General features: G+C 30.3%; 1 protein-coding gene across 3 annotated transcripts in view; it reads left to right on the forward strand.

The window, feature by feature from the left end:
- Positions 1–13,838, forward strand: part of bmpr1ba (bone morphogenetic protein receptor, type IBa) — a 68,954-nt gene that overhangs the window by 23,530 nt on the left and 31,586 nt on the right. For all 3 annotated transcript variants that reach the window (XM_051109275.1, XM_051109274.1, XM_051109276.1), the window contains one exon: positions 7,842–8,073. In XM_051109275.1, the coding sequence (XP_050965232.1) occupies positions 7,995–8,073 (79 nt within the window). In that variant the 5' untranslated portion in view covers positions 7,842–7,994. The remainder of the gene's footprint in view (positions 1–7,841; positions 8,074–13,838) is intronic.

The raw sequence follows: 13,838 nt of genomic DNA on the forward strand, positions 1-13,838 counted from the left end.
TGGCTATTTACAGTTCTATTAAAGTTCGCAATTCTGAGTTTATAACTCTAAGGTCTCAGAATTGTGAAATATAAATTCAGAATTGCAAGTTATAAACTTGTAATTCTGAAAAGAAAAGTCTGAATTGTAAGATATAAACTTGTTAAAGTTGCTTTTGTCTTTTTTGTGACATGTAAAGTCAGAATTCCAAGAAAAAAAACCCCTGAAAATCGCAAGATATAACACAGAATTCTAAGAAGAAATTCAAAATCATGATATAAACTCAGAATTCTAAGAAAAAAAATCTAAATCATGTGACATAAACTCAGAATTCTAAGAAACAATTCAAAATCGTGAGATATAAACTCAAAATTCTAAGAAAAAAAAAAATCAAAATAGTGAGACAAACTCAGAATTCTAAGAAAAAAAATCTAAATCATGAGATATAAACTCAGAATTCTAAGACAAAATTCAAAATCGTGAGATATAAACTCAGAACTTTAAGAAAAAGTTCAAATTGCAAGATATAAACTTAGAAATCTAAGAAAAAAAATTAAATTGTGAGATATAAACTCAAAATTCTAAGAAAAAAAAAAATCAAAATAGTGAGATATAAACTTAGAATTCTAAGAAAAAAAATAAAAATAAAAAAAATAAAAAAATCAAAACCGTGAGACAAACTCAGAATTCTAAAAAAAAAAAAAAATTACTTGTGAGATATAAACTCAGAATTCTAAGACACAATTCAAAATCGTGAGATATAAACTCAAAATTCTAAAAAAAAAAAATAAATAAATAAAAAATTCAATTGTGAGATATAAACAGATATTCTAAAAAACCATTTAAATCATGAGATATAAACTCAGAATTCTATGAAAAAAGTCAAAATTGTGAGGTGTGAAATTCAGAAAGTCATAATTGGGAGGTGTAAATTTGCAGTTACGAGTTTACAACTTGCAATTGCAAGATATAAACCTGTAATACTGATATAAATAGTCAAAATTAGCTTTTGATATTTTATCATAACATGGTTAAAATAAGCTTCCGTAGTTTTCAGCTATATCAAGAAATGATCCATCCATACTATCTTTGTCATGAACAAAGGGTTTGAACCTACAACCTTTCAGTTACCGTCTTGATCTTTAACCACTATACCACCCATCCAGATATATTTCTAGTTCCTTTGAGCACTTTTAGCAGTTTGCAAATGTCAAACATTTGCCCTTTAAACTCCTGACGATAACGAGGAAAAAGCAAAAAATAGATCAAATGGAGCGTCTAAACAAACACGTTTCTGTCTTGTCATGTGTAATTGCCATCTCTTCCTCTCGCCTTGTTGTCTGTCTCTTTCTCTCTCTGTTTCATGTTTTCTGCCCTCTGTGACCCTTTGCTTTTGTCTCGTTCATTCTTTCCCTCTAATTGGCACCTCGTTAGGGAATTCTTAATTGGAGGGATGAGCCAGGTGGCAGCGGCGCCACGATTGCCCTCGTTAGTGTGCGAATGTGTGTGTGTTTGTCTTTGTTTAAGCAGAATAAATGTGGAGCAGCCTGCATGTGCTGATTATGTTCCATTCACCCATGTTGAACTCTAACACATTCCCCTCACGGCCCACCGACACACACACACTCACCCCGCCTTGCTGTCTGTGTGCTGCTGACCATTTCCACTGATCCTAGGCAATAAGAAAATGCAAAACAACAACGCTTTATAGCAATTAAACCCTCTTATGAAACATTTAGATGATAAACATTGATATTTTTTTTAATGGAAAAATGATAATTCTGTCATTATTTACTCACCCTCAAACAGTAGTATGCTACGTTGCTGTTACATGACCTCAGTATGTGCATTTTTTAAAGTTGCAGCTGGACCGGTTATTGTGTTTTTAGTTCAGTTTTATGTAAAACTGTCATTTACATTTTGGTAAATGTTGTAGGAGTGATTATACAGTGCGCAGTACATATACTTCCTTCTGTACTCCATTCCTAACATAGCCTTAGATTCTTTAGATTGACTAATTTTGACCAATAAATGGTTCAAATTAATGATTTACTCACAAAATAGATATTAATAGTTGAACTACGTTGCCTTATGTGTTCATAGCGTATTCAGAGTTGTGAATTTATTGGCTCACTGCTAAAAAATGGTGCGGGAAACACTGGTGTGTGTGTGATGGTATGTGACCAAACGGATGATCTCAAACAGGTGTGGGGTCGCTGAGTCCCTTCAGGTCATTACACTGACCTCTGACCTTTCTCTTGCAAACCCTAGCCGTTGAGGTATTCTGCCGTTCATACACATACACACGCAAGACCTTTTCCAAAACATATTCAGCAGTATATATACTGACTTTATACAAACAGCATACAAAAGAGTCTAAATCAAATTATTACAATTAATTAATTAAATATATGAAAACCTTGTATTTAATACTTTTTAGCATTAAAGTTTTTCTTTTTTATTAAATGTTTAAATGTTAAAAGTACAAGGTAAATTACATTCCATTTAATATTAAATTAATTTCACTTATTTTTACACATTTTGGTGTGTGCATATATTATTCTGAGAAAAATGTAATATTAAATATTAATTTAATGGTTAATTTAATGGAAAATATGTTAGTGCTATATAAGTGCTAAGTATTTAAATAAGTTTAAATTAAATGTTAAATTACATGTTAAATTGCATTGCATTTTAAACTAAATTAATTTCAAATTTAAATATAATAATATGGTTTGGTATTAAAAATATAAATGCTAATCAACTTTTTCTCTCAGTTTGTCATTGTTTTAAAGTCAGTAAATTAAGCTAAAATGTAAATTACATTTTAAATTTATTTTTGTACACATTTTTAAACATTTAAAATTTATATTTTTAAATTAAAAAAAAAAAAAAAAAAATATATATATATATATATATATATATCTGGGACCCTGGATCAGAAAATCAGTCGTAAGGGTACATTTTTTTTTAAATTGAGATTTATACATCATCTGAAAGCTGAATAAATACGACAGTATTTGGCAGAGATAAAACCTTTAAAATCTGGAATCTGAGAGCACAAAAAAAAAATAAATAAAAATCGAAATATTGAGAAAATCGCCTTTAAAGTTGTCCAAATGAAGATCTTAGCAATGAATATTTTACTTAATATCTTAATATCTTAATCATTTTGAACCATACAGTGTCTTTTTGGCTATTGCTACAAATATACTTGTTCTACTTTAGACTGGTTTTGTGGTCCAGAGTCACATGTACATATGAAATCAACTATTTGATTAAATGCCGCCAGCATAGGCTGGAAACATAGCTGTTGTCTGAGCCGTTGTCTAGGCTTAAACTGTTTACGCTTTTATTAGTTTCAGTGCTATTTAGGTGATCACTGTATTCGAAAGCATGCGTGTGTTGTTCAGACAGCTGAGGATCTATTTTTGCTGCTGATTCTTACACCTCCACATTTGGACAATCAACACCTCGCTTTATGACACACGGCACATAATGGCAGCGACAACACACTCACCTCTCCTAATGGCATCAAAACACACACTCGCACCGACCGAAAGCTGACAAACGCTCCTTTAACAGACTAACGCATCCCTCCTGTCAGCTGTGAAAACAGGAGCAAACATTTGGAAGATGAGTTTGTAGCGTGGGCCGGGTAACAGATGGAACGGATTGGCGGGTGTTAGTCAGGGTGTCACTGGCGCTATGTGTGCTGATTTAATGCATCGGATTTGTCATTTGAGCATCACAAACAGTCATAAAATAAATGAAAACACTTTCGTTCTGTGCAAATCCCTAAACTGCCTTCCTAGAGACCATTTTAAAGTAAGATGAAGTGGTGTTTACAAACTCTGCTTCTGTATTATAATACATTTCCAAGTGTAATTCAAAAGAATAATGTAGGGTGGGTTTGAGTTAGTTTGAGGGGAATGAATGCATTGTGTAAAGTGGTTATAGGGGAATTATTGCAATATTTATAGGAGTTTTTAAACTTGAACAGTTACAAACACATTTTCTTTGAAATGCATGCACCGGTGAAATGAAAACAGGACATTCGTAAGCATAAAGACTGTTCCAAAACGAAAGAACACAGCATTACATTTGGATTCCTTTTAAAATACATCATTTACTTACCATTTTAGATTCGTTGGAAACTTGGCAAACACAGAATGCATTGCAAGTTGACAGAAATGTCGTCTAAGGTACTTAAATTTCATTCTGATTGATAAAGATAGTTTGATTTGAAAAATAAGCAATTTTAAACATTTTTATGTGTGCAATGTATTTTTTTGTTTAGCAATATGCTAAATATATATATTTTTTGGGTTCAATCTTGACTTCAGTGACACTGCATTAAAATAATAATCTGTACATAAAACTGTTACTATTTTCCCATTGCTATTGCTTTTTTGTCTTGTTTTCACTGTAAGAAAATGCTGATGCAATTAGTCAACCTACTAAACAAACTTAAACTTATTTTTAAAGTTGAAACAGCAAATTATTACTTATTATAATGTTAAATTTTAATTTGTGATAAGTAGTGAGTACAAAGATCTAAAATATTCAGACACTAAGATTTAATACCTAACTTTTTTATTTTTTTTTTATAAGAATTTTATCAAAATTAATTGAGATTTGGTTTTGCATAAAATATACATCAAGTCTTAAAACTTAAAATTTTAAAACTTATCAAAATAAAATAAGTTTATGCTTAACTAATCAAATCTCTGCAGATGAGGACAGAAAAATTTACTTATACAATTTTAGAAATGTGTATAATCTTTTTTCTTTCTTTTCTTTTTATTTGTTTAACTGTATTTAGTTTGATATTTTAATAACATTTTAATGTTATTAATTTTAAGGTTTTGTTAATATTTTGCATTAGGGTTTAATTTTAGATTTTCTGTTTTCACTTAATTTTAGTTAATGTTTTAGTAATTTAAAAATATTTTAAAAAATTCCATTTTATGTTACATTTTTTTTTTTATATATATAATTTTTTAAATTTTTGTCTATATAAATGTTACATTGGCAACTAATTTATTTATTATTATTATTTTTAGAAATGTTGTCTAATGCACTTAAATTTCATTCAGCACTGATTGATAAAGATTGTTTGATTGTTTGATTTGAAAATATGAACTATTTTAAACACATTTTCATGTGTGGAAGGTATTTTTTTAGCTACATGATAACATACTTTGTAATTTTTTTTATTTTACTTTTTTTGAGTTCGATCTTGACTTCAGTGACACTGCATTAAAATAATAATCTGTACATAGTACTATTACTATTTTCCCATTGCTATTGCTTTTTTGTCTTGTTTTCACTGTAAAAAATGCTGCTGCAATTAGTTGTAACAACAAATTATTCAGACACTAAGACTTAGTACCTAACTTTTCTCATTTTATATAAGAATTTTAGCAAAATTAATTGAGTTTTTGTTTTGTGTAAGAAAGATATCTGCCAATAATGGGTCAAGAAAAAAAAAAATTGGAAAAAAAAATCTTGTTTCCATTTTTCTGTCCTCACCTGAGTTGATTTGTGTTTAAGCATAAACTTAATTTATTTTGATGAGTTTTAAAGACTTAAATTTTAAGACGTAATGCACTATATCTTGGTTTAAGAATGTTTAGATGTTTGTACTGGAAAACAAGACAATTCTAAAACAGGTCCAAGTAAGAAAATCATTTTCTTGCAGTGTTTTCACCATCTGAATGTTGGAGGAGTGTCTCTGTGTAACTGTGTACAGAACAGGGTCAAGTGTTTAGAGAAGGAGTGACAACCGTATTTAACATCAGTGAGCATGTGGCCCTGTGGAGGTGGGAACAAAGCCTGTGTGTTTTTGTCTTTACTTTAAAAGGGTTTGTTTTGCTCCAGCTTCATTCAGACTGAGTTTGATATGGGTTAAAGGTCAACCTAGTACAAATTAGAAGAAGAGTCAAAGGTCAAGCTTAAAGACGACATCGCTGCTCGTTATGTTTGGGAGAAGATTGTGTGTGTGTGTTTCACAGATTTATTGGTTGATTTGTTATCCAGAAGTCTCAGTAAGAGGGAGCACTGCTCATTTGACCTCTCTTTCTTTGTTTGCTTGTTTATTAGATTTAGTTAGCTCTCTGTCTCTTTTCTTGAAGTGTCTGAGTTGTTCTGATCTGCACAGACCATTTTGCATTTTTATTGTAGTGCCAATAACTGCTGTGTTGTGTTATTTTACTATGTGCTTTAAGCTAAAAATGTCAACAAATGTAATTCTCAGATTTTTTTATATTATTTTTAAATGTAATTAATTAATTATTATTATTATTATTATTATCGTTTTTATTGTTATCATTTTTTTTTTTTTTTTTTTTTTTGCATTGCATTACATGGCGCTGCCAAACAAACATGCATGGAAGAGTGGCTGTTCGAAATGGCATACTATCTTACTACTTACTACTACTGTATTTTTGTAGTATGCACAATATGCAGTAGTGTTATTGTAGTATCTTATTTATGTATTTAATCAGTGATTTCTTTACATAAAAATCAATGTGAAATGTAGCACATTATGACAGTGACAGTATTTTCATACTAGTACAGGTTTTGTCAATATTTTGAATGAGGTTTTATTTTATATTTTCTGTTTTCACTTAATTTAGTTAATGTTCTAGTCATTTTTAAATATTTTTAAAAATACAATTTTATAATTTATTTTATAAATATTTAAATTATTTTTATAATTTTTTTTATTTAAAAATACAAAAATACAATTTTAAAAAATTGTGTAATTTTTCTTTTCATTCTTTTCCTTTTTCTTTTTTTTTTCTTTTTTTCTTTTTTTTTTTTTTTGCTTTTTATTTGGTTTATTTGGATATTTTAATAAAGTTTTAATAAGGTTTTGTTAATGTTTTGTATTAGGTTTTATTTTTGTATTTTTATATTTATTTATATTATATGTTCAGGTTTATAATACAAAAAATATAATATGAAAAATTGTACAAAAATACAATTTTAAGAATTACAAAAATACAATTTAAAAAATGTATGTTTTTCTTTGTTTCTTTGTTTCTTTTTATTTGTTTTACTTTATTTGGTTTGATTTTTTTTTTTTTTTTAAATAATGTTTTGGTAATTTTTTGTATTAGGTTCTGTTTTTATATTTTCTGTTTTCACTCACACATTTTTATTTAAAAATACAGTTTTAATTTTATCTGGATAGTATTTCTTTATTTATTTATTTGTTTTACATTATTTGGTTTGATAGTTTAATAAGGTTTTGGTAATATTTTGTATTAGGTTTTATTTATGTTATTTATATTTTCTGTTTTCACTTAATTTCAGTTAATGTTTTAGTAATTAAAAAAAATTTAAATACAATTTATAATACTTTGGTTTTTTTTTTTTTATTTAAAAATACAAAAATACAGTTTTAAATTTTTATCTTGATAGTACTTCTTTCTTTCCATCTTTTTATTTGTTTTACTTTATTTGGATTGATATTTTAAGAACTGATAAATGTTACATTGGCAACTAGCTGATTTATTTATTATTTTTAACATTTCATTATATCATCATTTATAATTAAATTATATTATAAATAATTTACTATATAATTAATTTAAATATTTATTTACAATAATTTGTTTTTGTGATAATAACTATGCCGCAGGGAGCAGTATGCTTCTATTGCATTCAGCCGGTGTGTTTAGTAAAAAGAAGGCAAAAGGAGGGTGAGGTGAAAATATGGGGGTGTGGCCTCAAAGTGGGGGTGGGGTTTGGCCAAACTACACTGAGGCTACTGTGTGTAAGACTGTGAATAATCCCCTCCCTCTCTCTCTCTCTCTCTCTCTCTGTGTCTCTGTGTCTCTCTCTCTGGGCAGTCGGTGTGAAGCTGTGATTGAGGCTGCTGTGGGGTGTGCAGTTTCTCACATTCTGTAGAGGACACACACACACACACACAGACACACTCAAGAGTGTGTGTTGAGCAGACAGCTGAGGGATTCACTCGCTCGCTGGAGTTGCGCACACAGAAGATGGATCTCTCAAGGACTTGCTTGCGTTGGGTCTGCGTGCTGCTCATTGGACTTCTGGGACTCGTGGAGGAAAACTTGGGTGAGTGTCAACCTTCAGAACACTTACTGACTGCAGTTCTGTGTGTGTCTAATGCAGGATCTGTAACGCAGCTGCTCTCTGCTCTACGGATCGCCGCACACATTCACATTCACTCAGATGTTGCTGTTGTATAGCTCAGGATATCTCCGTTAAGTGTCAAGGTGTTTCTTCTAGAATTTCTTCTTCAGTAGCTGACATACAGAGCTATAAAATGAATGTGGAAAGCAGGTTTGCTCCTGGGTGTAATTGTTGAAAAGGCAGACTGGTGTTTTGGTATGATTGAGCATGTTATTAAGATCTCTTTTGAGACTTTATCTTTGTCTTTTTCATTAACTTCAGTGAAAGTCTACATTTGCTTTCCATTTAGTCTCATTGGTATCTGGAGGAAAGCAAATCTGATAGACTGGGGAGAACAACGAATGTAAAAGTTTACAAATCAGCGATTGTCGTCTGTGATGGTTACAGCCCCGTCTAGGAGAAACAAGTGTGACTGAAGAGATCTTATATTTTCTTTTCACTAATTTCACTTCTTCATTTTTGCTCAGTGTCTCAGTTTCAAACCTAACAAACTACTTCTCATTAAATGTTTGTGCTTAAAGTGAGATTGAGATTTATTTATTTGGTGATAGATGTGGATGAAATATTATGTAATTAATAAAACAGTTGAATATAAATATTAATAAGTTAATATAATATAAATATTCAACAAAATATAATATTGTTTAAATAATATTTGTTTATTTTTATTTGAATATATATTATATATAAGTAGAAAATAGTATTTACAATAATATATTTAATTAAATTATTTTCATATTTTATTTTAATTTGATGACCAATTATAAATATAAATATTCAATATAATATATGATTTGTCTAAATAATATTAGATTTTTTACTTGAATAAATTTTATATTATGAATCATAAGATTGAATATAAATATTAATAATGTAGTCTATAATCTAAGTTAATATATTATAAATATTCAATAAAATATAACATTGTTTAAATAATTGTTTATTTTTTATGTGAATATATATTATTTACAATAGTATTGAATTAAATTATTTTCACTTTTTAATTTGAAGATCAATTATAAATATAAATATTTACTAAAATATATGCATGTTTAAAATATGTTTGTTTAAATAATATTTGTTTGTTTTAATTTATATATATATATAGAGAGAGAGAGAGAGAAAGAGATAAGTGTGTGTGTGTATATGTGTGTGTGTATATATATATATATATATATATATATATAGATAGATAGATGGATGGATGGATGGATGGATGGATGGATGGATGGATGGATAGATAGATAGATATAGATAGTGGATTTATATTATTGCAATTATTTACAATAATATATTTTATACAATTCTTTTCATGTTTTATTTTAATTTGATGATCAATTATAAATATTATTTAAACATAAATAATTATAATTTAATGATATTTATCTGATGCAATGTCTCTTTGGGGCTGCTGTATTTTAGCATAATTGCAACTTAAATAATTATTCTTTTGTTAGTTTGTATAGTGCTTTATGGTGTTCTGTATGTTGGACTTTTCCATCAGGCTTTTACAAACCTCATGTTTGGTGGTAGTGATGGTGTGGCAAATGGTCAGCCAGGTGTTGTTGTGTGTGTTTCTTGTTTGGTAGTGTGCTATCAACCTCTCAGCTGCCAAACACTTGTTTTACACACAGTTGGAGGTCCAGCTTTGAAATCACTCAGTGTTTAATCTGTACAACAGACTTTCTCTCTCACACACTTGTTTGACTTGTGTTTCTAGCCAGACTGTGTTTTTTGTTATTTTAATAATCAATATCTGCGCCTTTCAGAAGTGGGTTTAATTGCGTATTGAAGGAATCTAATTTTCTATTTTGTTTAATAAATGGTATTTTGCTGTTGGCCCTTTGAAGCACAAACCCACAGTCCTCTTTCTACCACAGCAAACTTCACCTTTACATGTTGTTTGAACATTAATATGTGTTGGCAGTGTATGCACACATCTACTCTATAATGATAAAAATCCATGCAGTGGTTTTTAATTAATCTGTAAAAATAATATCCCCTTTTTCAAATCGAGCCATTCTCAGATGCCTGTCGGTGTGGCGTCACACAGTCAGAGGCCGCTCCCATGATAGTTGATTGACATGAGCGTCTTACCTCAGATCAACTGTCACAGTGCAGCCTCCATTGTTTTGATGCCAGAGCAGGGATGTAAGTTAGACAAGAATATCTCCGATTGAGCGATTGAGGTGTTGTGTTGCTGGATGTAACAATGAACATAGTGGTTGTCATTTACTCCCGACATCTGAGCTGCTGAAGATGCAGTGGATTGCGTTTGTTTGTGAAGGGAATGCGCCTCCCGATCTGCATAAATGCATCTGTGTTCATGCAAATCATTCATGATCCAGCTTCACCTACAGCAGAAGTGAGTATAAGGGTTTTTTTATGAATCTCTGCAATCACCAAGTTCCGCGGCTAAACGCACTAAATGTGGCTACAGTAAACAGGCTTGTCACTCCACAGAGAAGAGAAGAGAGGGCCGGGGTGAGCAGAGCTCATTTGCATTTAAAGGAACAACCCCTTAGAAATGAGATGATTTGTGCAGAGCTCATTTTGACAAAGTAAAAAGGGTGTTGTTTTACAAAACCATTGAGGATTTTTAATCAAAGTATATTTTTCATTAAGACCCTAAAAAAATCATAAATTAAAATTCAATCCGATAATAAATTATTCAATAATAGAATTTTTATTTAGTTACACTTAAATAATATAATTTAATAAATAAAAATCTGTTTATTAAATCAAAATAAATAATATTAAATGTTAATACTAAAATAAAATAAAATAAAAAAAAATAATGCTAAATATAATATTTAGAAATATTAAATATATTTATATATTATTTAATTGCATTATTTTTATAATTGCATGTATTTTAGTACATTTATAATTTATTAAATCTAAGCTAGTACAGAAATGGATGTTTCTATCCTTTTACTCACTTCTTGCTGTTTCTTGCCTCTGGAGCGATAAAGAGAAATGAAGGTTCCATCATCAGCCATTTCCATCATTTCCCATCCCGTAATAACCTTCAGACACGGTCCAGACCTGTCTCCTGACACCCAGACGCACAATGAACTCATCCGCTATCCACCGAGCGCTGCGGAGCCTGCGGCGTCTCTGTCAGAGTTTATTTACAGTCCACAGCATCTCAGCCTCTCCATCACTCTCACTGCATGTCCACTCTGAGTGTCTGTCTACACTGAGTACTTCCTGTGACAAGGCTAGCATATATGTTTGTGTGTGTTTGGATGCGGATCTGCTGCTTGTGGAGTATATAAACTAGTAGGGCTGCACAATTAATTGAAATTGCAATATGGCTGTGATTTAATGAAATGTGTGTTGCATGTTTCAGAGTAAAGCTCAACACTGTGTTCTCTTACAAGCGAGCAGTTTGTGATCTGGTGTTTTCAGTGCTTCAGAGTGTGGCTTGGTTCATAGTAAAAGCTGTTTGGGTCTTTAATGCATTTGTGCATTTGGGAACACAATTTATGCCAACCATCTTCACAAACTAGTAATGAGAAGTGCTTATAAACAAAGGAGAAGCTTCCTGCAGTTTTCCACTAAAAATAAAAGTTTGATAGTTTAACGTTTGAAATGTATTAGTATTGTTCGATATTAGTATTGTCATCTTACAGTTGTGCTGTAAAGTAAAATTATTATTATGATTATTAACAATTAATAAGTATTTATTTTTTCTTATATTTTATTACTGTTAGGCTTTGTAAAATAAAGATATATTACAATAGTAATGCATATGTGTGATGTATATATGTATATACAATAGTAATGTGTATGTTTTATTGCTATTATACTTCAATGTTTCAGATACATTATAATAATGTATTATATATAATAGTAAATATTTTATTACTACTGTTATTTAACTTTATTTTACAGAGAAATATTACAACAGTAGTTTTATTTTTATTTTAATAATAATAATAATAATAATAATAATTTTATTTTTATTTTATTTTACAGAACATTTATTCTTATTATTTTCATATTATTTGTAGTAGTAGTAGTGGTGGTTTTGTGATTAATATTATTATAGTCATATTGATTAAAATATTTTTTTGTAATTTAGTAATACTAATAATAAAAACTTATATTTTAATACTATTGTTCTTTTTTTAATAATTGTAATAACAATAAAACAAAAATACTTCTATTTTGCTGAACAATTATTATTATTAATATTATTATTATTATTTGTAGTAGTAGTAGTAGTAGTAGTAGTAGTAGTAGTAGTAGTAGTGGTGGTGGTTTTTGTGATTAATCTTATAGTTACAACATTTTTGGATAAATTATGCCAGTATTTTTAGTAATACCAATAATAAATAATTATATTTTATTTATATTTTACTACTATTATTTTTTTATTTTACAGAGAAATATTACGACAGTAATATTTTTTATTTTAATAATAATAATAATTGTAAAAATGCTTATTTTGCAGAACATTTATTCATTCATTATTACTATTATTTATAGTAGTAGTAGTGGTTTTGTGTTTAATATTATTATAGTCATATTGATATATAATCACAGCATTTTATGTTTTGCCCTACAAACAAGCAAAGCAAACCAGGATTTTTTTTGCAATTGCAATCTGATTATTTTTCTCCAGATCTTGCAACCCTACTATAAATGAGCCTTTAGTTGTTTTTGCATGGTTTCTAGTTTTTGTCATTTGTGCTCATTGGTTGATTCAGGCTGGTCTATATAACTAGCTCATCTTGGTCAAACTGGTTAGGTCTGGTAAATCACGTCAGACCAGCAAAAACCGCTTTATCCCAGCTTAACCAGCAAGACTTCCTCAGCTACCCAGTGCGACAAAGACGTTTTGCTGGTGTTACTCTGTTGGTCCACCAGCTAGATAAACCCTAACCGTTTTAAAACAAATTGGACGAACACTGGTTTATTTATGATGATTTCTGATTAGTCAGCGTGAGCAACACAGAAAGTCTGAAACGTTTCAAGTGAGAAAGACCAAAATGTTTGAGTCTTGCAGTTATGTGATGGTCTTCTCAGTCGCACCTCACTGACAGCGCCGTCTGAGACACTCACTTCCTGTTTGGCTTGGACAGAGGGCACGTCTCATATCCCAGAGGAAAAACTGCCTTTCATCAGCGCTCTCATCACCTTCTCACCTCTATTCCTGGGAGGTTTTGAGATATATTCTCTGATGCCTCTGATTAACAATGGCTGTTACAGGTTTGTCTTTTCACTGTCAGTGGCCACCTGTTGGATAAATGAAGTGATTCAGATTTCGTTTTACAGCGTAGTCACTCTTGAACGATAATGTTCTGCTTAAAGTTGCTCAGGGAGACTATGTCACAGACGGTCCAGCTGTAACAGCTCGATGGCCGGAGTCCAGAAAATTGTGACGGACAGCCGGCAGATGCAGCTCTAGCTGGATATCTGGAGTGTGGGAAAGACAGAGGTGTTAAAGAGAGGAATAAAAGAAAACAAAAGAGTGTTTGAGACCGTACAAGACTGAGAAGCTGGGATTTGTTCGCATGTAATTTTGTTAGTCACATATTTTGATGCCAGTACCACAGCAGAGTGAGTCGTCCTTTCATTGTTTTATAAGTATGCAAGTGTAGATTTAAATGTATATGTTTTTATCACTGTTTTCATGCCTTTGCTAAGCTCCGCCCCCTTGGTTACTGTTGCTTATG

This window comes from Labeo rohita, chromosome 5 (assembly GCF_022985175.1).
Source record: "Labeo rohita strain BAU-BD-2019 chromosome 5, IGBB_LRoh.1.0, whole genome shotgun sequence".
Taxonomy (NCBI): Eukaryota; Metazoa; Chordata; class Actinopteri; order Cypriniformes; family Cyprinidae; genus Labeo; species Labeo rohita.